Source organism: Rhodnius prolixus, unplaced genomic scaffold (assembly GCF_049639745.1).
Source record: "Rhodnius prolixus isolate KJV_2025 unplaced genomic scaffold, Rpr scaffold_4, whole genome shotgun sequence".
Lineage (NCBI taxonomy): Eukaryota > Metazoa > Arthropoda > Insecta > Hemiptera > Reduviidae > Rhodnius > Rhodnius prolixus.
In genome coordinates this window covers 31,504,541-31,528,851 of record NW_027411614.1, presented here as the reverse complement: position 1 = coordinate 31,528,851, position 24,311 = coordinate 31,504,541, and the positions used below count along the sequence as shown (strand labels likewise).

Below are 24,311 nucleotides of genomic sequence, written 5' to 3'. Positions count from 1 at the left end.
CATTATGTCTGAGGCTTGTTTTTAACTGTTTAACTAACAATGCTAATACAAAATGCAACTACTAAATTAGAGATTGAGATGTACGGAAAGTTGCAGTAACAATTCTATTATGCAGCCTTCTTCGTGAGGAGATAGGTTATCTAATTGTAAAGAAATTAGATGGTGTGATTCTTGAACTTACATTATATTAAAATGGCACTTACCTAAAGTGACTTTAATCAAATTATTCTTAAACATTTTTTTTAAAACTGAAACATCTATCATTAAAATGGTTCATTCGATTGATTGTTTTGTTATTAAACTTATTTTTGTTCCCAGGAGAATAATAAAGGACACTGTTAGATAATAAATTATTTCAATTCCATAAAATGGAGCATCGTCCCAGGAATGGTCAGTGAAATTGAGGCACAATATAAGAGTAAGTCTGCAGCAGTTTGTTAATTATAAGTAAGGAACGGATTTTTATGTATTTAAAAATGCCAAATATTTAATTAAAATATGCATTTATTTTCGTCAATTATATGGAAAATATGTGATTTTCTTAAAATATTTTCTGGAATATTTAAGTAAAATGGACATTTTTTTAAATGAAAATCGTGAAATGGTGGAATGATTGCATTTTTCGAGAACCTCACAGTTCAAAAGGAATGGCTTTGAATCCACATCAGCATCACTATCAAGTTTTCCAATAACTGCATTGGCAATATACCTGCCCTCAACGTCAGTGGTTTCATCAATTGACACCCAAATCGGTCCATCTTTGATATGTTCTCGAATTTTGGTTAGTGTATCTTTATAGATATCTTCCAGGTAGTTTTTCCTCAGAGCGCTCTCGTCAGGCATTTTTTCCCAATATAGGTCTCTAAGAATCCTTTGAAATGAGGATTTTTAAGTTTGTAGAAAGGGATATCTGCTCTAACCAAAGCCCGACACAGATCTGTACTCAGAGTAGACTTACTTGATGGAGATGTAAGGAAGGCTTGATAGGACGTCCTCTCTTTCTTTCTGTTTTTATTCTCTATGTGCGATCCGGTGGCAATATGTTGGGTGACTTGGGAACATTGAGTGCAAGAAACGCGCTTGTCACAAGCTGTGCAGTACAAAATGTCTCACTTCGAAAAAGTTCTGCTGGAAACTCGCGAAGTTATTTAGCAACCAGTTGTTTGTTTGAGGCCGATGTTCGTGGCATTTCACCCAAAAAAGAATACACTAAGTGACCGAACGAAATGAATTGGACACTTCAACGAACGAGCTGAAAGAACAGACAACGTCAGACAACTTCAAAGAACTATCAAGTGCCCGTCACTGTTTAGCAGCATTCTGTATACTCGTAAATTACAATAACCATTGGACCTACTGTGATTCACAGCCCTACAGTCTGTGGTTCACAGTTCCTGTCAACCATCTCCCAATTATGAAAATATGCCCAAAATGAAAAATATGTACATATTTTGATTAAATATGTAGAAATATTTATTTATTTTAATCAAATATGTATAAATATGCGATAACATCCAAATATGTGGAAATATGTGAAATAAAAGTAGACTCAAACGGCTTAAAAAGTGTCAGTATGAATACTTCTAGTTGAAAAACGTCTGTAAATTGCCTAGAAAAAAATATGTAAATACATACGAATCCGTTCCCTAATTATAAGAGAGTAAAATTGGCAGAGATTAATTTGGATATATTTCTATACTAGAACCCGGATGGTCTGCAGTGGTTTAATGAAGATTTACGTATCAAAGAGTACTTCCGGAAATATTAGCTATCTTCACAAAATTCTTGTTCGACTGTTTCGTAGAAAGTTAAAAAAAAAACTATAGCAGATTTATGAATTAAATTATCTGGCCGATTCTAATTAAACATTTTAGGAACTGTTTGACTAATCGATTGGCCTAATTTTAAATCTAGGCGCTATCTATACAGGTTTGGTGAAAACAAAAATGGTGAAGAGCAAGAAAAATTTGCATTTATTTAAATGATAATTTGTTTTTTAATAAGATTTCCTAGCTGTTAACTTGGCCTGAGGCTCACAAATTTCAACTCATTTGCTTAGCTATACTTTCATTGCCGATAGCAAGACATTAATCTCGTATGTAATGAACACGTTATAAATTAATATGTTTTCTTTATTAAAAAGCATTCTCGTTCTGGCAACCAGAAATTGCTGACTACTTGATCCATAAGAAAGCGCTAAAATAATTACAGCATCATTAAGGACAAACTTTCACAATGCAGTTACAACAACATATGTAAATTAGTAAAAACTAAAGAAACGAAAGATAACTACAATAATAATGAAGGTATTTACAGTACAAATGTCATTTTGATCAAAAAAATATTTAGTTTTTGTAAAGTTGTTATCTTTTTTACATTCAACGATATCATGAGTAAGTGTAAAATTGAATTTTCACTGTATATCAAGAAATGCCAGAAGGCAACATTAACTTCGAAAGAAGTAAAATTGTTGGTATACTTGGAGCAGAGAAATCGCACGACACTTGGACCACCGAATCCATTCTTCTGTGCTACCACTATGAAGATTACACATCCAGATACTATCGTTCTGAAAGTTAACGTCTCTGTGGGAAATAATAACTTATAGAAAATGTCAGATTGCAACAACTAGGATAGAAATTGGCCACAAAAAATACCTAATTAGGGTGCTAAAATTCGTCTGAAAACATGGAGTCCGCCTTCAGCCAGGAGCCGAGGGTGGATATTTAACGTTCAGCTAGGATTACACAGCGTGGTAATTGTGGTAACCGACACAAGAATGACCCTTTTTTCTCTTCCTGACAACCCCACTTGTTGAATAAAGTAGAGCTGGCCGCACTATTTCCTCGGCGATGGAGTAGTAAATAAATACTGTTTGAGAGATAACACTGGCTGAAAATAGCAGCTTCCGTTGCTACATCGTTCACTTGTTGCAGGAGAACTGCTGTTTCAGTTGAAATTTCTTATAAGATAATTGTACTAAGTTCGCATTATTAGTAAGAACAACTATTTTTAAGAACTCAGTAAGAACAACTTTAATTCAACAGTTAAATAAACAGCCATACTTTTCATCTCATATTCCTTATTTACTTTTTTTTTTAAAAAAAAAAAACGTTTTGGACCATCACGAGTTTAAAAATAATCCTAAACTTGACCAAATTAGATTCGCCATAACTACATTGATAACATTTCATCACAGATTTCCATTAAATTTCGTCAAATATTCGAAATAAAATAGTTTTCTTAACAAAATCTGCACTTTTTTTAATTTATCTTTACTTTTAGAAAGGTTTATCTCATAACTTTATTGAATAAATTACATTTACATCAATCAATAACGCGACTGTCAAAAACAAAAAAAAATAATCTTGAAGACTAGATTTTTTTTTATAAATCTCAAAAATTACCTAGTCATTATTTGTAAAGAACTCATCACAACGACTCATTTTCTTTTAAAATAGGGACTCACTCATTCACAGTCTATAACCTAAAAAATGGTCTATTAACGTTCAAAGTACAAAATGTTATTTAATTAAAGTCCCTTATTAAACCGTCTGCCTTTCAACCATACTAGTAGATATTCGTTGGATGTAAGATTGTCAAAGTAAAATTGAGAAGCCCTAAAATTGTGGTTGATTGTTTAAGCTATCGAAATATTGTAGTGTAATTAAAAATCAGAATAAAAGAGATCAGTTCAAAAACATGATGAAATTGGCACTTAATTGAAAGATTTTGTTACATATTAATTTTTTTGAAAAAATATTTATGGTTTGGTGGTAAAAGTTCTGAATACCAAAGATGTGAACTCACATAAACCAACGGAAGTGCATTTCCTTAAAGAGAGAGATTGGAAAGTTTTTAATTGCCACATAATTTCATAATTTACAGAAGTTTAATGATATAAAGGGCTAGTCGGCAAGTTGTTATCAAGTTAATGCGCCTATCTACCGCTTCATCTTGTTTCTGTACTAGATATTATGTACAGTAATTAAGAGAGAAGTTGAACTAACTACATTCAGCTGCGGCAAGAATGTCTTCAAGATAAAAGAGGATCTTTTTTCTAAAATTAAGTCCAATTTAAAACAGTTGGCCGTAATTATAAGGTTTGTGATGGCTCCTTTTCAAGCTGTCCAATTATCTAATGTAAACTTATCTTTTCTAAATATGCATACACAGAGCAGAGTCAATTTGTAGTTCGGTTCGCTCTCTTACAAAAACAAACAGTCCATTAGTTGTGAGAGATGTTTTCTTTCCACTAATTACATATATTATTTGACAAAGTTATTTAAATAAATATCTTTTGAGCTGTACCAACTTAGAAGTTTGTTTTACATAAGAGATGTCTTTATGTGAACACCAAAGAAGCAGTTTGTTTTTTAAAAATAAACACTTGTGTCCATTCCCCTAGTAATCTAATTAATTTCTCCTTTAAATTCTCTCAGTTGTTTACTACCCTGTTTTTAATACACTATTCTTGGCTAGGAGAAATTAAGACTGAAATGAATTCTAAATATGTTGATGAAGTAGGATGATTACCATCTTCCTGTTCGACTAACCCACTCGGAAGTTTACTAGTTTGTGACACTAAAATTTCTTTACGTAGCCATTATCCTGCAAGACGTTTAGACAAGGAAATGACTCCTAATTTCTGTTTTATTATTTACTCAGGCGTCTCCCGAAGATTGCCTGCACGGATCTTATCTCTCCAAACTTCTCTATCCTAGCAATCACTGTCCCGCAGTCCCCAGCCGGCCATAACCTCCTGGATGCACTGCTGCCAGTCCCGCCTCGGTCGGCCTCTGGTTCTATTTAAGGGTGGCTGTCACCTTAAACATCTTTCGGGCCATCCGTCATCTCCCATTCTCTGTAAATGGCCTTACCAAGTTAGACCTCTTTGGTATATCCGGACTATTATGTCGTTGTCCATGAGTCTTCTTATTTCTTCTGACTTCACCCGTTGTGCTCTTGAGCATCGCGCCGACCTTCTCCAGAAGTCCATTTCGACAGCTCTAAGTTTTTGCATTTGTTTTTTCGTGAGAGTCCAAGTCTCGCTTCCATACAGCAATATACTCTCCACAATGGACGTATAAATTTGCTTTTTCTCTCCAACTGTTATGTGTGGATTCCACAATACGGAATTCAACATTCTTATGGCTTTTCGTCCACTTTTAATTCGGGATTCTATATCTTGTATCTGAGAAGCCATCCTTCTCAAATATAGACCCCAGATATTTAATGCTTTTTACATTCCTAATTGTGGATCCATCTGGAAGTTGAAGATCTTTCTTGTTGCTTGAGCCTCCCACTACCATATATTCTGACTTGTCGAAATTGATTTCTAGCCCCTAGGGCCTATATTCCTTTGCTAAATTTTTGACCATAAAGATTATATCATCACTTTCTGTTTTATAAATTTAATTTATATCGAAAGTACAATAAGAAACATTATAGATCTGCATAAGCAGCTTGATCTGAACCCTAAGGGAGGATTAAAGCTACCGATTTAGCCAGGCCTGTTTCCTTCTTACCCAAAATTCCCATACGATCTGGTACCTAGTCCAGAACATGGCTCTTCCAGTCTTTTACATCATCACTAACACCAAAATTCAGCCATCAACGCAGGCTGACCATCCCAACAGATGCAAACTTCTTGTACTGAGAAATTGCCAGTTCGCTCATCCAAAACATAAAGATTAGCGTAATTCTAGTTTTTGAAAAAACAAAAACAGTGGTTTCTCTTCATTATACTATACTTAATTATCTCAGAGACCAAGTAGTTTGCATTTTGAGAAATAATTTAGATGAGTATGGAAACAAACCACTATTGAATTGCAAGCTGAAAATCTCACACACTTCAGTAAGACCTTGTTCATTTATTACCCAATTAAAACTTACTGAGGTTTATTTTACTCTTTTTTTTTAAGGAGAAAATCAAAGCTGAAGTATGACCTCATAACTATTATTCTTCAAGGATGAAGTCAATACATCAATTTACAAGCGTTTAAAATTTTTAACTTTTTTTTGTACGTGCATGCTTTAGTAGTAATTCCTCAATTCGTTTTTAGGAATAGTTACTTTGTTTCTTATCATACAGATGTGACTTCATCATTTACAACATCCACCGAAATGTCTGTATGAGAGATAACATCCTCGCTTTTTTCCGCATATTTCTTTAACTAAGTTTTTACGTAGATTTTTGTTACCTTTATAGCTTCAGTTTTCTATCTTTAATGTGCAAAACAAAGGCTGTAATCATGGCTAATAATTAGGTACTTTTTTAGTCTGCACACGTCATCGTTTTTTGCCAGAATATTAAAAGAATTTTTTCCTTTGAAAATTCAACACCAATATGTTGAGCATGGACTAAAGTCAGGTATTACTCCCTCTTTATATAATTGGCTTGTTTACTACTTTAAGAATCTAAATTTATATCTTTTGAAAGAATGATGTGACTGTGTAACATTTTTAGCCCTCCAAACTGATTGAATTGGTGTAAGTTCACTTCCATGTCCCAAATACTTCAATACTTCCTAAAAATACTAGTATTTATCTACCGCTAAATCAAATGAAGATGAAATCTTGTCAGTTCACCCAATAATGTAAAAGATAAAAGGATGCCATCCAGTTTCTTGAAAACTATTCTACATCTTGCACTAAAAATAGGAAATATTCTCTTTCGATTGCAGCGTCTCACGTGTTTGTAGAGAAATCTGTCTGACCAGAACCGTCGTTTGTGTAAGAGGTGATATTTTCGTTTTCCCGAAAACATGATTCTACACACGCAGTAGAGCAACGAATTGTCGTAAAATTTCACTTGAAACTTGGTAAAACCGCTACTGAAACTTATCTTTTATTAAAAGAAGTTTATGGCGATGAATGTTAATCACCTGCGCGAGTTTTTGAGTGATTCAAGCGTTTCCAAGATGGCCGAGAAGACGTCGGTGATGATGGCCGCCCGGGTCGCCCTTCCACCTCCAAAACGGATGAAAATATCGATTATAAAATTAATCAACATTACTACCGTGGGGTGCAAGGCTCAACTCCGTGAAAGAGTAAGGAAAAAAACGACCCGATTTGTGGAAGAACAAGTCATGGGTTCTCCATCAAGACAACGAGCCAGCCCACACTGCAATATCAAGTCAAGACGTTTCTAGCCAAGTACTCGTACAACATCCCAGTTTTAGGCTATCCGCCTTATTCGCCTGACCTGGCCCCATGTGACTTTTATCTGTTCGCCAAAGTCAAATCTCCATTAAAAGGAACACGATTTCAGCAGTCCGTTGAAGCTGTGTAAGAAAAAGCGGCACTCGTCATGCAGGAACTCACAGAAAAAGGACTTCCAGCACTGTTTCGAACAATGGTAAATTCGCATGGAGCGTTGTAAGGATAGGGGTGGGGTGTATATTGAAGGTGATAATAACTAAATATGTATAAATTTAAAATAAAATGTTTTACAGCAATAGTCTCGTTATTTAATCGTACTTCTCTCCATCAGGACGGCGCTCACCTAATTCTTTCTTGTTGATTAAGAATGGCAACAATGCATTATTTAACTTCTTTAATTCATCTACTGAGTTTTTATTGGTGAGGAAAAATATATTCCAAGGATAAAAATTACAGAAAACTTACTCTAACGCTTTTTTATTTCAAGATTAAAAAGCATTTTAGAAATATAAGTTTATATTGGTCCTAATCATACAAAGATGTGCTATTATCTTAGTGCAGCCTAAACTATTTAGCTGAAACTAACTCCCAGAACAATTCCTCTTAATAAATTTATTGATAATCCTCTAGATCTTGAACTATTTTTCTAACAGTGAAAAGTTGGTCAATTTTCAATATTTGGCTCAGGATGCTAATTACATTGATTTATATCAATTTGATGAATTCAGGAGCTAGCTACTCGTCAGAGAATCCCAAGTTAATCGCATTACTCCACAGTTTGTTGCAAACCTTTCCTGCCCTTGGCTTTCAGAAGGCTGGTCTTCCAGCTATTGTTGGACACAGGCAGCAGATCCACTGGCAGGAAGGAAGTCACATATTATCATGTTTGCTTTCCTTCATTCTAACTATTTTTCTGTTTACGCTTGAAGTACTATAAAATATACCAAAAAATAATTGTTTTTGCAGAGTTAACTATCTGCAGCTGTGCAACATGCGACAACATCTGCACGGAACCTTTCTCTTTTCAGACGGTCTGCTTCTTCCGTTACTGGCCTCACCGACAACATTTGCAGGACCATATTTCAGGTAGGTAGCCTCCGTTTTCTCTTAAGAAAGATCAACAACTGTATCAATGTGTACAGGTATGTTTTTTTTGTATCTTGCAGTTCGTAAAAAATTATCATTTATTTTGATAAATTAAAATAATTATTCAAACCTTTAAATCTCTATTTCTACAGATTAGACAAAATTATTGGTAAAGTGTAGCCTCTCCTTTTTAGAAGTAAACAAAAATTCAGTTCCAATTGAAAGAACTAAAACCAAAAATAAATAAATATTAAGAGCTGATATCATCACTAAGCCGGTCTTCTGTAATTTAATAAGAGATGTAGAAATAGAAAAAAAGAAGTGTATTAAGTAATTTGCTACAACTGAATGTGATGAAATTAAAATCATTTCATTAAATGATAAATTGAAAGTAGTTGGAAAGTAAAAAAACCACAGCCGTATAAATAGGATTCATGTGTGGCTATCATAACGTAGTGAGTTGGTCTTCAACACAATCATCTCGGTTATGTATGGACCAGGGCTCCGCCCCACAACACAATATATCCATTCCCGTGTAATTACATATAATCTTGTCCGTAACACTTTCCTGCTCACAAGTTTTTCATCTCTACCTACATCTTTATTTTTGTATTAAAGATTACGTGACATTTATTTTAAGATAAAATTTTAGAATTCACTTTTTATATAATAAAAAAATGGATTTTTTTGTTACGTACGCTGATCTTTATTAAAATGAAGTATTACTACAGCCGTACAGATTTACAATTTTAAGTTAATTTATCGGGTTATTCCAGTCCAACAATTAGGATTTAGACGTTTACATCGAAAAATAGGTCGAATGTACAAGAAAAGAGCCAGATTCGTCAAAAAAAAAAAAAAAGAACATATAATGAATCATTTCTGCAATTCGGGTTTACTTTTAATAATTATCACGATAAACAGCAACCGCTTTGTTTACTCTGCAACTAAACTTTGGCCAAATGAAAGCATGGAGCCTACAAAAGTTTTGAGAGATTCCAAAAAAAAGAAAAACTAAGTTTTGAAAAATATGCTACGGTCCAAGAAAAATACTTATTAGCAACCTACGAAGCATCGTTTTTAGTAGCGAAAGCGAAAAAAATACCTTTTACAATTGGTGAGGAACATTACACGTTGCAGTTAAAGTTACTCGAATTGATTCATGGTGTGCAGATGAACTGCGTAAAATTCCATTATCAAATGATACAGTTTGTAAAAGGAATACAGAAATTACTGAGGACTTGTTTCAAAAATTAATGGAAATAATTAAACAAAGCCCAATATTTGCCATGCAGCTCTTGATTAGTCTACAGACTAATTTCAAGATTCAGCTCAATTGTCAGTATTTTGTAGCCTAATCATTATGTAGAAACATAAACTAACGGAAGTGCATTTCCTTAAAGAGAGAGATTGGAAAGATTGGATTTCATTAGGTGTTATGTTATAAAGGGGTCGGCAAGAAATTTTTACTTTAAAAAGAGGACCGCGATCGCAAAAAGTTTAAATCAACAATCGAAAGTGCTAGTTTACCGAACAAACTGTGAACAGTTCATGGTTGCTAAAAACTTGAAAATTACTCCAAAAAAACTTCTTGAAATTTCCTGTACACACAACAAACGTAGGTCTATCACTTTTAATTGAAATACTTCTCAAGGTTAATTATTTTTAGAGAAAAGAACATATATATTGTATTCTCGCTCTTGAAGTGTGATCTTATCATATTGCAAGGTTTAAATTGTATATAATATTAAAAAAACAGCAAGTTTACCAACTTAACTAATACAGAATTTGAATAAAATCGGATGATCAGAAGTAGAATTTTAATGAACAATTTTTTATACTTTAGCGGCTAAAACTAAGTTCTATAAAAGTTGATATTACTCGTATTTAGGCTTATATCATCAAATAGGCTAAACACTTTTATTTGTAAATCATCACATGTTATTTAATACTTTTAGTATTATTATTACAATTAATGAGTTTATTTTATAATAGAAGGGTTCAAGAAAGGTAGCATGTATGTATGTTTATTGTGGTGAATTTTGAAGCCGACAAAAATTTAGACAAAATTCAATTTTTAAAAATAATGTATAAGTTAGAGTTTTAATAATTGAAGTGAGAGCAAATCGCGTGTTCACAACTTCGTTTGTTTTCTTTACTTCCAAGACAGTTCTTATGTATGTAATGCACAGTAGACTGAAGCCTAGGCCTAGAACTTCAAGAAGGCTTAACGTCCACTTAGTACGAACAGCTGTTGAGGTTATCGATTAGCTAACACATATTCCTTCAATTTTCTTAGATTTGCACATTAAAAATGAACACATATAATAATTACCTTTACGGACTCTAACCGCACGATTATTCTACAAAACTTACTCTGAACTATTATCAAACTCTTTCTTTTTCTTCACGCAAGCTCCACAAAAAAGTACTTAATTTTCAGTTTGACTATGAAACAATAAAAAATAATTTAAATTAAATCATTTTTTGCAGAGTAAGTTACAGAAAAAGGACTACTATGTAAACATTAAAGGCTTCTTAACGGAACAACTGTTAAATCGTGAAACGTAGTTCTTAACAGGGAAAAATGCTCTTGATTATAAAAACATAGAGCTTATGGCATAAAAGGCGAAGTTGGCAATGAAGTTACAAGAAATTATTTCTCAAGTAAACAAATTGGCCACCATTACGCTACTCGTCTAAAGAGTTAATTCCCTTCTCCATCAAGTCCACTCGAATCGTCAACATATTGAAAATATCAGGTGTTCTGATCAAACACGTCGAATTCCAAAGTTCTTGGTTATAAATTTCCTAGTTGATTATGTAAATTTTTTGAAATAAATGAAATCATTGACCCGAAGAATCCAGTTTTTTTTTAAAGCTACATCTTGAGGTAGAACGTTAAAAAAGCTTGACAAAAATAGAATAATAATCACAACCTTCCATTTGCAGCTCCAGAAACTACCACTTTGTAGAAAACGTGAAGATAGTGCGCAACTTTTAAATTTCCTTTTATTATTTTCAAAACCGGTTACTAGTGGCCGCTGTTTCCCGTGTGGCTATTTTTAGGGATACTGGTTTTAAGAGTTGTGGACGCACTGTAAAGATTGTTTTTTTTTTTTTTATTGTTTCATAAGCAAAACATTAAATCGAATTTTTGTCCAAAAGTTGTTACATTAATTCAGTGTTTTTATAAATTAATACTTTCCATCTCCTTCCACAAGTTTATTACTATGATTTTCCAACTGATTGCCCAGGTTGATATGTAAAGAGTGATTATTTGCTTCTTTTAATTCCCTTAAGTCACAAGAAGGACATCCAGAACTTAGAATGAAGCCCTGCTGTTTTATAGAAATTAATAAACTTCGAGGAATACAACAGAAGAATGAGGAAAGCCAAAATATTTTTGCTTTGATTATAGTTCCAATATCTCTCAGTCCCTTAACTTAGGGAGAAAATCTATGAATCTGTAAATGAAAAATGGAACTTTATCTCAATGATATAACATTCAATAGTTTTCGTCAATCACTCTTGAAAAGTAACCTACTAAAAATGTGCCTACTTGAGGAATTTGAAATAGTTAAGGCCAATTTATCTACTATTTTTTCCATTAACTTTTCTAAACATTTATTTGTTCTGCTTCTGTTTCAGGCCATATCTTGACAAAAATCCACCCACCTGTAACGTTGCGTAATGTGTAATGTAATGTGGTTAAAATGGACTACAATCGGGGATAGGCAGCAACAATGTCTAATTATGGTTTGGAGTTTAAAGGTTGAAAGGTCGGGCAGGTCCAGACGGATCCTCAAAGAAGATATAGCAGGAGAGAGTAAGGAGGATCCACAATAATATGGATCTATGGACGCTGGATGCCAGATTGCCTAAAATAGATGATGACAGGCAGTTTAGGTGTAAGAAAATTGAGAGAGGACTGAGGAAGAGATGGAAATACTGCGGACTTCCACAGAAAATCTACGTTGTCCCCACTCTGGATGCCTAAACCATAGTCGCTTAATGCGTTCTAATATTTTATTAAGCGCTAACCGCAGCACTCGAAGCAAAAAAAAGAACAGGCGCTTCCACAACCTTTTTGGATCTGGAGAGAACATGAAAAGTACTGGGTGATGCTTCCTAGGGTCAAACACAGCAAGAGGGTTATGCCCTTGTTGTGCAAACAAAGAACCAAAGTGACTCTAGGTTTGGGCAGGAATCAGATCACTCTGATTACAGGCCTATTCACAGGGCACGGAAGGTTCAGAAAGCACCTGCACAAGGTAGGCCTTGTTAGCGCGCAACCATTGTGCAGATTGTGCTAGGAAGAGGAAGAAACGGCCTCTCACCTGTTATTCGATTGCTTTGCAATCGAGAGACTGCGCTACGAAATCTTTGGTACTTTGAGACCAGAGGAGATTGTAGAGCAGAAGCAACTGGTAGGGAAAGCCCTCAACCTTCTTAGAAGGGGAGGTTTCACCTACTAGACTTAAGGGAAGACACAATAAGCCTCTTGGTGGCTGCAGTGCCGTGGGGCATGGGTAAAATCTAAATCTACAACCTAGCAGAGGCAAAAATGTCAGAAAGAAATTAGTGAGTGACATTGTCTGGGTGCCTTCCGTATCCTCTAAAAGTAGAAATAAGAGCAGTAAGAATGAAGGTATAATCTTAGAACTTTTCGAAATTGAATTCCACTCAATTTGAAAGAGAACAGTGAATGCAAGTGAGTTCTGAAAAGTATCACTCAAAAACGCAGTATCGCAGAAATCTCAATCATGGTTCTTTGCTTCCACTAGAAGTTTTACAGAAAAATCATTATCAATTTAACTATCTCCGTTCCGTACATCAAAGAACGTTAAAAGAAACAATAAAATGTTATTTTAAGAAAAATTTGGTTAACCGGTAAGTGTGACGTTACATCTAATCTATATTATACTCAAATCTCTAATTGAGTAGTACATCTAATTTATATTATTTAAAAAAGTTTGCTAATTCGAAATACTAGATAATATCTTTGATTTATTGTCCTTAAGTCAGCTGGTTTTCCTTAATTCTGACCAGATTTTCAACAGCCATCAGAAATTGATTCTTCATTGGAGAATATAACTGAATTTTCAAGCTTCTAGCAATGTAAATTCACTAAGCTTTGCAACAAACGCTACACATTTGCTAACAGTGTAAAAATACATGTTTAAATGAATCTATTTTAAAATAATGAATCTTTCACACATTACATACAAATAAAGGAAGAGTGAGAAAAAGAATCATAGGTGAGTGGGAGGTTGACCACAGTCGCTCCGTTTCGCCTGAATGAAGTAGGCCTGGAGGTCATGGTAACGTGGGGGAAAGTCGGCTGACATTGGCTCGCCGTGGCTTTCTTCCTGTGTCCTATTTATGGTGTTAACAAGACTCGGCAGCCAGTTCGGTTCTTAACCTGCAGCTACACTTCTTCGTCCAGTCTGCATCAGCCGTTAGTATGACAACTGTACAATCATGGTAATGCGTTTTTTTTAAAAAAAACATAAAACATCCGTTGTTGCATTTTATATTGCTAAAAATGATAGTTCAATATTTTTTATATGTAAATAGAAGAGAGATATTTACTCCTTCATCTGTATTGAACAATAAAATTACCCATAAACCCACATTTACCTATTTAACTGTAAGTATTCTAATAAAAATTTTACGATCAGAGAGATTAAACTTAGAAGTACTCATTCCCTAAAATGAGTTATTCCTGCGTTGAATAGTACTCTTTAAATAATATGGCAAGAAATATTCACCCATTTCGTCTCACTGCAACTATGACAAATTTACTATTCTTGAAGTAAGAGTCCTAATTTAAAATATTTAAATAAAATGCTGCCGTTCAGAAAATGAGAAACGATTAGATGTAGCGGTAAATGACCGAACTCAACGGACTGTTTTAGCCGATGGTGTGGTTTTTCTGAAAAAATAAAAGCCTACATGGCGATAGGTTGTGATGCAGAGTTGGAAAGAAAACAAAATATTGCCCCAAAAGCTGTAAAAAAGGATTCCAAAACGGTTTAAAAATAATTTTCTGTTGAAGGTGTATCCATATAAAGATAGTGAACAGAAAAAGTAGGGATGTTAGGGGAAACGGAAGTAGAAGTAAAATGTAGGGCGGGGTCAAATGAAGAAGAAATACTGGTCTGTTTTGGGCAAATTGAGTTCCTAAGAACTGGTCTAGTAGGGCGTCAGTGAGGACAGAGAAGAAGATGGCTGAGGTAGATTTGGAGTAACGGACTAAAGGATAGGATGACATCTGAGAGGTAAGAGTCCTGCAGGATATGGAAAGATTTGCTTGACTTGGAAGTTAACTAGAAACCGACCGGGAAGAGTTATCGAGATCTTTGCGAGGATGACATTTTTTTTGAAAATTAACGTGGTTAGCTTTAAAGGTTTACTTCAAGGTATTTCCTACAAAGGCACTTGTATTTTTAATTGCTATTGACACAACTAACTTTATGGGAAGCTAGTGCTGATTTTGGAAGCTGAAAGAAGCAGCATGACAGGGACAAGATGAAAAACCTCTGAGTCACACTCCAAGAAAATTGTATTGTGAAAGGTTAGGAAAGATGCTGTTCTGGGTCATAATATCCGTAAAACTTTCCACTTTTACTTCTAGAATATGAAAACTCTTTATTTACAGTTTCTAAGTCACTGTGCTAAACATATTACTCAAAGATTTCTTAAAGCTGAACGAACTCCTAAATTAGTGCATGACTGAGATGCATTTTTTGGTACGATGTTTGACAATAAATAGATAGCGTATGATAATTATTTTGATTTGTACCAAAAACTATATTATTTTTCATTAAAAACTGGTCAGACCAACCGCTGTTTCATGAGATAAATTACAAATTCAAACTAAGATTGATGTTGACATATGGAGCAGAATTTTGGAGCCCCATCGAACTTTCAAAAAGAAACATCTAATACTTCTAAATCCAAAATCTTCCGCTAAATATTGCTCTATTCATTTTAAACCTTAACGTTCCATTTGTGCTCTGAATAAACTCTCAGCACTTCGACAATATACCACGTTGTTCCCAAAGTTTAAATCCGTCTTTCCCAACCTAGGAAATCTCAGCCCTGGCTGACATAGTAGTGATACTCGGTCTCAGGGACTTGGTCTGTTTAATACACGATTGCTGCCGTGGATTATGCATACAGATGCAAATAAATAGGTTTTATTACAACAAATAATATAAAATAAAGAGATAATTCGTTAGTTAAAGCAATTACCCTTTGTTACTAAAAATAATAATAACAATTTTAATAATATTAAGTAACATAATCGCCTATTTTTTTTAAGTCAGGGCTTAAACGTCCAGCTACCATCTACTGATATAACAGATGTACGTATTTTCTATTTTAAATATCATACTTCAAATCCGATTTAAATGACTATTCACAATTCGTTGAACTCGAATAAATTATATTGTTAAAAAAGAAGAAGTAGAAGCTCTTGTAGAGGAGCGATAAACACATAAACTTAGTCGCATACTTTAAGAAAGAACAGGTTTTTATGTCTCCAAGAATTTATAACATTAATTGCTCAGAAAAATGTCGGTTTATCACTTTTACGTATAAAGTTGGAACTCAAAAACATGTTTTGGATTTCACTTTAATTAAACTTTTATACAAATCATATATTTTATTTTTTTTTACAGTTGAATAAATTTTAAAATTTTGCACGGAACTCAAAGAGGTGAATTCAGGAAACATCAATGTTCAGAGGAACATATATATGAGAACTACTAAATAGATTAACAAAGTACGAGCTTCATAGCAAGGCGACGGACGGTACCAAATTAGGTACTTGGGCTTTAAGCCTGGAAATAGGCGATTACTTTACCAGTAAGTCCAGCTCTTTAGTTTGTTCTATAATAGGAATCATTAGTCCAGAAGTCTTTTGATCATTTGATAACGTAAATTAAGTTCCTGCCGCTTCAGTGAAGGATCAAGGAATTTTCAAAGTAGAGACTGAAATATCGCATTTTATCTGCCAGAGCGACAGGATTGTGATTCAGATATATTGGAAGAAGTACTTTATAATTAATTTCATAAAGTAGGATTTGGGATTTTTGTTGACCTCAGAATTTCTGGATATGAAGTTGGAACAGGGTTGATCTGAAATATGGGTTAGGACTGTCAGCAAACGAATAAATTGATGTGTTAGAGTGGAACTCTTCCAACCGTGTACAGATTACAGCGAGGAGGAGCGAATTTACTTCCTTGAGGAGCTCCTATGATAAAAGGAAGAATAGAAATTTAATGCCTTTAATTGAAATCGAAATCGAACATGTCTCTTATTTTGGATCACTCGTTTGAAATATGAAGAAAACGTGAAACAGTTGTGAGTAAATATTGAAAATTAAAACCAAAAAAACATTGCCCATTATTTTTTGGTTAACCTTATTTGGGATATTAACACGATATTTCCAAATTGAGCTTCCATTAAGGAATTGAACAATATGATTTGATTAAATGGAAAGTCACTACAACTACATCCAAGCCACAATCAAATGATTACGCTCCGCTTTTGTGCATTGTTCATTAATTTGAATATTTTTTCAAGTGTTGCAGGTACTGTGGGAAATATCTATTAAAGCATTTTGCCGAGTCTATCAGAGAGAGCTTCAAAAATACTTTCGGCGTAATTTAAAACAAATTTTGCTTAACAGAAATTAGCAAATTGTACAATAGATGTTTGAGTTTATTCAAGCTTTCTGGAAAAAGTTAGCATCAAATATCGTTAAACTATATATTTAAATACTTATATTAGTATCTGTCCTTGATGTCACACTCAGTAACATCAAAAAGTGGACTGTAAAAGCAAAAAACAAAAAAGAATTCTGGCTCTAGAAAAGATCAATAAAAAAGATGGCCTGAGAACGTAGGATCCTCCTTAACCCAGAAAAGAAAGTTTCAAATAAAATGTACATTCTTAAATGACTAAAAGAGGAAAATGGAGATTTCACAGAGTTATTGTTTACTTAATGTGCATATTGAATGGCAAGAACAAAGACTCAGTCTATGTTGACAATTTAGCTACAAAAATTGTAAAAGTCTGAAAAAAGATGATTTAGTAAATTCGCATTTTTGGTCAGCCGTTTTTCTTCAAATTTGTTTCTATTTAGTAAGATCCATACGTAAGGAACTTTCTAGAATTCAGTGATGGTACTTTTCAGAGAATACTGTTTGTTCATTCCCAGTACCACTGAAAATCAATAGCCCGTGGAAATGATTACTGAGTGCCATTTTTTTTTTTTTTAACAGCGAAGCTTTACAGTTTTGATACAAAATAATTTGAATTATACTCTGCAAATAAACAGTTCAAACCTTCAGGAATTATTCCCAATGATGGAGGTTTTTACAGCCTCCTACATTTGCGAACTATCCACTCCAATTTTTACTGCTTGATAGTCCAAAAGATCGGCTACATCCGGGGTTGTCAGAAAAATGAGGCTCACATTAATCATATTGTGTAACTTTAAAAGCTCTGTTTTAGTCCAGTTTTACACTAGTAACAATAGTATTTGGGAAGTCAGAGATGAGAGTCAAACTACAGATTCCAATAACCGTAATATTTGTCAAGGTCAGTCTTAAAAATTAAATAATGTTTAATGTCTATTTGAAAACATGGTCTTCAAAAGATATACGATGCGTATACATGCGGGTAAATAAATTCAGTGACTCTTTAAGACATAAAACTCTGCCAGTTAACTACCGACGAGCACACTGCATTAAAATTGAATCTCAAAATATAATTGTAACTCGAAATACACCTTTCCAAAAGGGACAATCTCTAATAAATATTTTGTTATGAGCCTTTTATTTAAATGTTAATAAATAACATGATATTTACTACGTTTTAAAAGAAAATGCAGAAATATTTTGTACAACCATTACAGCATTCCTTTTATAGGCGATAATTATTGCTAGCAATAGATGTTTGCTATCTTTTTTACTTATTTATTACATAACGTTTTTTGTCTTTTATAGTCGTAAATTCATATTTTTATTACGCTAGGTTAACTGAACATATAGTTAACGGTAACTTTGTTTTAATAGTAAAGAATGATTAGGGCATTTTGGATTGCCTGCGTTCCTTCCCCTTTTTTGGTGAGAACTGCCCTTTTTAATACAATCTAATCTAACCTAAGGAATAATTATCTATTCATCAAATAGAACAATTATTTGAATTGGAACAATTGATAAACCCACTGTCACTCCCCAGAGCCAAACAAAGCCAGATCGCTTCCACCAATTCACTATGCAAGTTTCGCTAATTTCTCCAAAATTTAAAATAAAAGTAACAGAACGTACCTTTTTTCTGTAAAATTACTTAAGTAGTAGTGTGATCTTGTTTATTACGTGAAACTTCCATTTCAAAAATGAACCTTATCCAAAACATCTAGCTTTTGAAAAATATAAAGGAAAACCATATAACCATTAGTAGTGTTTCAACTGGTGATAAATCCTTTATTATTTCAAGTTTCATTTGCTTTTTTAATTTTTTTTTTTCAATTTTATTTTTTAAGTTTGGGCAATTCAGCTCAAATCTTTATTTTAAAAAAATATACGATATATGATTATTATTTAACTGTAATTTTCCTTCATTATTTCGAACTTATTTCAGATCAAAATGTATCTTTTAAAGCAGAATCAATAATTTGATTCACAAAAAAACGAGTGACGATCACATGTTTAGGTTATTTTGATTTTTACCTTCACTTACTAGGCGCCACGATAGCCGAGCGGTTAGCTCTAATTCAAGAATTGGCTAATCGCGAAAATTGATGATAATATTTTTAACTCTTTAATTCTACTTCAATTGACATCCAAACTCGAATGTAAACAGAAATCAATAATTTTGCTCAAATAATTCATTGCTTTCAAGAGGATCCAACCGTTAGAGAAAATCATTTAACTAAATTATTGCAACTTTTAATAATTTTTTTATTTGAAATTCGAGAAATCGTTCGCATTAAATCATGGAGCATGGAATACGAAAAAAACGGCGACCCAATTACTTTGTTCACAAAAGAAAAAACTCTGTACTGGCTCACCTGACTTCTGTATCGCAAAGACAATAAAAGATCTGAACAAAAAATAAAATTAAAAAATGTATTAAGTAAAAATGGAAATAAAATAAAACTGATAGAAACAAGTAGATCGACGAGTATGATGAATGGTTAAAAAACCGTTTTTATTATAAATAACGGTTCCATCTGTTAACAACTTCACCTACAAAAAAAGATAAAAGAAACGGGCTATAGGAAATGAATAATTTTTGTATTGTATAAAAATTATAAATTTAAATAAATTTTAAATATAAATTTTTGAGTAACTCTCAGCCACTGGGTGATATCTAGGCAATCTTAAGATTAAGACTAAAGTTTTATTGTTAATCTGAAACCCGTATCTTAGGACATCTCGATCAAGTAAACCTGGGCTTAGTGTGATTTTACTATCGATTTTAGAATTAACAGCTGAACTATTGCGGTAACCACTGGACTCATTATTTTTAGAATTATATCTAAGAGAAATCGCTAAGCTGAGTTTTATTCTCGGTAAAATGTTTGATTCTCGGTCGATAAGATTTTATTTACTGTGTTGCCAAAGCGAATTGTAATGAAGTAAGTTCGCGATCCGTTACCATTCACAAAATAACATGGACGTATGCTCGCCTCAATAAATGGGCAATCATTTACTTATTGGGTAAGAAAGTGAGGGCAACTCTTACTTTTAAACACTAGATAATTTAATGTTAAACACATTCAGTAGAATCATTACTTAAATAAAGAAATTTGTAATTTAAAGATTTACGAGAATAACTTTGTGGCAATGAATTTGTGTATTAAATAACATTCTCCGTAAATACTGCTTTTAAATTCCCTTGGGAATAAGTTCAAGGTCTTAGAGGCCGTGATTTATACCGTACTGATTACCGTGATTTACCGTACCGATTTACTATGATATTCTGGTTCCAATAACCAATGCTATGTTTTTTGTTTCAGAAACAAAACTTATCATTTGTACTTATCTATTGAGAGAGTGCAACATTTATCAAAATGGATAAGCAGAATGGAATTTTTCAACTATGGATGAGATAAGTTTTATGAAAACCATAACTTCACTTGAAGAACCAGAAATATAATTACACAACTTCCGGTACATGAAGTTGAGGAATGGAATTTGCCGCCAAGATTTAGAAAATCCAATTCTTACTGATAGTTAAGCTAACTACCAAGAATAAGTTCATTTTCCAATAGATTATCTTTTTTACTTTCCTTACTGCAGCGGATCGAATTTTCTGAATTGAACTTTTCAGCAGAAACATAATTTTTCAATTACCAAGATTGCAAAAAATATTCTGCTAGAATATTGTCACCGGATTAGAAGAAATCCATCTTCCGATAATCTGGCTACATCTTTATTATTCTTCAGTTTTTGTGAGTTTAAAAAAAAAAAACACTTTTTAAAACTTTATTAATCTTACACAATAATTATACTTAATTTTACCTTTTATTTAAATTGATCTCACATAAATGGGGTTAACTCCTCTCCCATTCGATGTACAGCGTCGTGACCCCCAAAAGGCACATCTACATAAAATTCCGAATCGAATGACACCACATTCATGAAAATCGGTTCTCACGTTTAGGCGCTACGCTGTTTACAAAAAAGGTAACAACAACAACAAGAAGAACAAGACCATTTTTTGAAAAAGCCGTTTTTGCTCATTTTCAGCAACTTACTACTCTAAATCTATTTAATCTGTGTTGTTGCAAAAAAAATTAAAGTCATAAAGGAGGATTTGCCCTATATTTTAAAGAAAATTTGGGAATTTTATTTTTTATAGAAAAGGAGAAAAAAATTGTCAAAGTTGGGTGTTTTTCAACGTTACGCTTTTTCGTGCATTTTTTGACGATCGCCCCTTATACAACTGTCCTACCGGACAGTTTTAATTTTTGATACAGATCAAGATGGAGGAGGCACGGGCGTAGGCAGAGAGATTGCCCACTTTTGGCGGGGTAACTTTGTGTATTTAATACGTGAGTCACAGAGTGACATGTTCACTATGTGAACATCGGCTGACTTTTCGTTTACTTTGCAAGTATTTCTTTCATGTAATTAATTTCCTTAATTCGTAAGCAAAAGGAAGGTTTCATACTCTTATTTAAAATTTAGAATCGAATACAAGTTATTGTATAGATTTCATTTTTAATAGATTTTCTTCCAGTTACTCTTATTCTTTAATCCAGAAGATGTAGAATAATAAGGGAAGTGCTTCATATAGTTTTCTTTGCGATCAACTGGGTCGCTACAAATTTCCTTCTGGGTTTTGATTAAATCCTAAATTTGCTTAAACTTCTAATATTGTACACTTAAAACTTTAGTTAAGTTGATATCAGCATATTCAGAATTTTCTATACAGATTGCTGTAGAACGCTATAAAAGAAATAATAATTTGACCATTGACTTTACACAGAAACGTATGAGATTTAATTAAGTGGAATAAATCAGAAACCTAAGATATCCATCCAGTTCTACTGTAAAGATTATTATCGCATTAAAAGTAAAGAGAAAACAGAGCACAAGATCTCTGTAATGGTTATGAACACAGAGAAGCTTTATTGTATTACGTTCCTAGAAATAAAGAAATTCAACTGGCCATTCCAACAGTAAATATCCTTCTGTCCTACCTAAGTATTTACTCACAACATCCGTTCTAAGCAAACAAAGATTTCTGTTGAATTAATTTAACCGCCGTGGCTTTAAGTTCCTAGAATGTAGAAATAATAAGGGTTTCATGAATTTTTTGTTTTATTATTTTACTGAAAACCAAAAATATTTGGTTTTCCACCAGCATTTATTTATTTATTTAAAGATCTAGGGAAAATGGACATTATCATTCCTAAGAAGAGTTCTCGTACCTGTATCCATTATTAACACAGAATTTTCTTCAAATCCTATGAAATTGTGGGTACTTCCCAACTAGCTCTAATTTTAGGACAAAACATTTTATCACAATAATTTAAACTCAAAACTTAAACTTATCAACAAAAAAAAAAGTTATGTTTTACATTTATTAGAATAAATACAATGTAATGCGAATGACAAACGACGCTGTCAGGTTATTCAATGGACAATTTTTCTTTTAAATCCATAATTTATCTTTAAACGCCACGAATAAAGCCACTATTTTGTACATTTTTAATGAAATCTCTTGCAAAAGATTATTTATGTTGTAAAATAAAACGATCTTAACAACAAAGCGATTGCAGAAAGTTTTTAAACACAAAACGAATAATCTGTAGCGTAGAATACATAAATTATTATAAAATTTGGAATTTTTATAAAAATAATTTGATTCATTAGGGGAATATATGAGTACTTATCAAAATATCCATCATTCTAAGATGCGGCTTCAAACAAATCTGACAATCAGGACTTAATCAACTCCGAACTCATCAGTGGATATAAGTTTTTTTTTCTTGACTGCTTGATGATTTATGTAATTACAAGCCACGTAAGTTAAGCAGTTTGAATCGAAGTCTGTCAAGCTATAATGTTGAAAGAGTATTGACCTGATCTTGGCATTGAATTTGATTAAATATTAATATGTTAATTGGTTGTGATAAATTTTTAACAAGTTATTTTGTTATCTTTCTTGGAGCGCGGTACCTGATAGGTTGTAGAAACCACCACGACATTAATCAGTATTTCTTTAGCAAGATTAAACGTTTAATCACGTATTTTTAACTCCATCCACATTTAATCCTTTCAACCTAAAAAGAACCTCAATGAACTGACCAAGCTTCGTTCTGTGATCAAAACGAACCCCTGAATCCCTTCTGCCTCTCGGCTAACGAAAATCATTCCACCACAACTCTACTCCAACTAGCTTATTAATCCCTCTTCCACATCCAGATTCAATCATTTTAGCTATTAAACTGATATTAACTCTCGCGTTAATTATAATATGGCACAAACGTAACTGGGAGTGATCGAACCTCACTATTCTTGTGGAAATGGGTGCCAACAAGAATATCAAATGGAAGATAATCAAGATTTCACAGCACTTTGAGCTTTCTGCAAAACGTTTCACTAATCTCTAAACTATCACTCTCTGTAATCAATTTTAAACATGATTAAGGATATATATCTGTTGCTAATCCATGGCACCTGAAATGTAGTTGCGACACCAAATCCAGGGAAATCAGTTGTGTAATCTATATTACTTTTCAAATTTGTTTGTACAGTTTTATGTGAAATATTTAATAAAATTTTAGTATTTTAAAAAAAAAGGACATACCTAAGACTAGAAAGGAGAAGAATATGTACCACATGCTTCGAGAGCTGGCAGCGTACTGAAGTGCTCCAGGTGGCCGGCATTCTAGAAGAGATGTAATGTGCTCTCGCTCCCCACCCCTTTCACATGGCAAACTAGATTTCTGTTGAAACTAGAAAGTGCCCCTCTCATAGAATAAGGTCTAAACTTTTTCTCTATCTCCCTTTTATCAATATCCCTGTCCCAGTCTACCAAACTTAATACGCTGAATCACTTTTATGCACGTTTCCAGGCTAAATATCTATCGGTAGGTGGTCTAAATGGTTTTTGAAGCTTCTTGTTATGGTGTTTATTTTTGTATACCTTATCATTCACTGTAGCAGAGGTGAGTCTTCAACTTTCATTTCCATCTAGAATAAGATGTTTTACTTTTCATTATCACGGTCATAATAGAATTAGTGATTCTGAAACCATTTTGTTGGTATAGAAGCGTCATGTGAATCAGATCATGCTTGCGAGGATGTTAGAGGGGAAAAAAGCTGATTATCCTCCCTCCAGTCTTCTACATCTTTACCGTCTTCCGACCTTGACATGTTTTCTGGCTAGTTTTTCTTCTTTTTACAGTTTTCTGCCTCTTTGTCATATTCTCATATGTATTGGGTAACGTTTATCAATCAGGTTAAACAGTTTTTTTATATATATTTTCTTAGTTCCGGTGCATATTTACCAAGAAATGCATTTT

General features: G+C 33.2%; 1 protein-coding gene across 2 annotated transcripts in view; it reads right to left on the bottom strand.

Moving 5' to 3' along the window:
• LOC141455998 (agrin) overlaps window positions 1–23,808 on the bottom strand; it is a 53,986-nt gene extending 30,178 nt beyond the window's left edge. Inside the window, exon 1 of one of the 2 annotated variants that reach the window (XM_074131552.1) lies at window positions 23,594–23,808. In XM_074131552.1, coding sequence (XP_073987653.1) covers window positions 23,594–23,627 — 34 coding nt within the window. In that variant the 5' untranslated portion in view covers window positions 23,628–23,808. The remainder of the gene's footprint in view (window positions 1–23,593) is intronic. The other variant, XM_074131553.1, reaches the window with a different exon arrangement.
• Window positions 23,809–24,311: the final 503 nt, after the last annotated feature.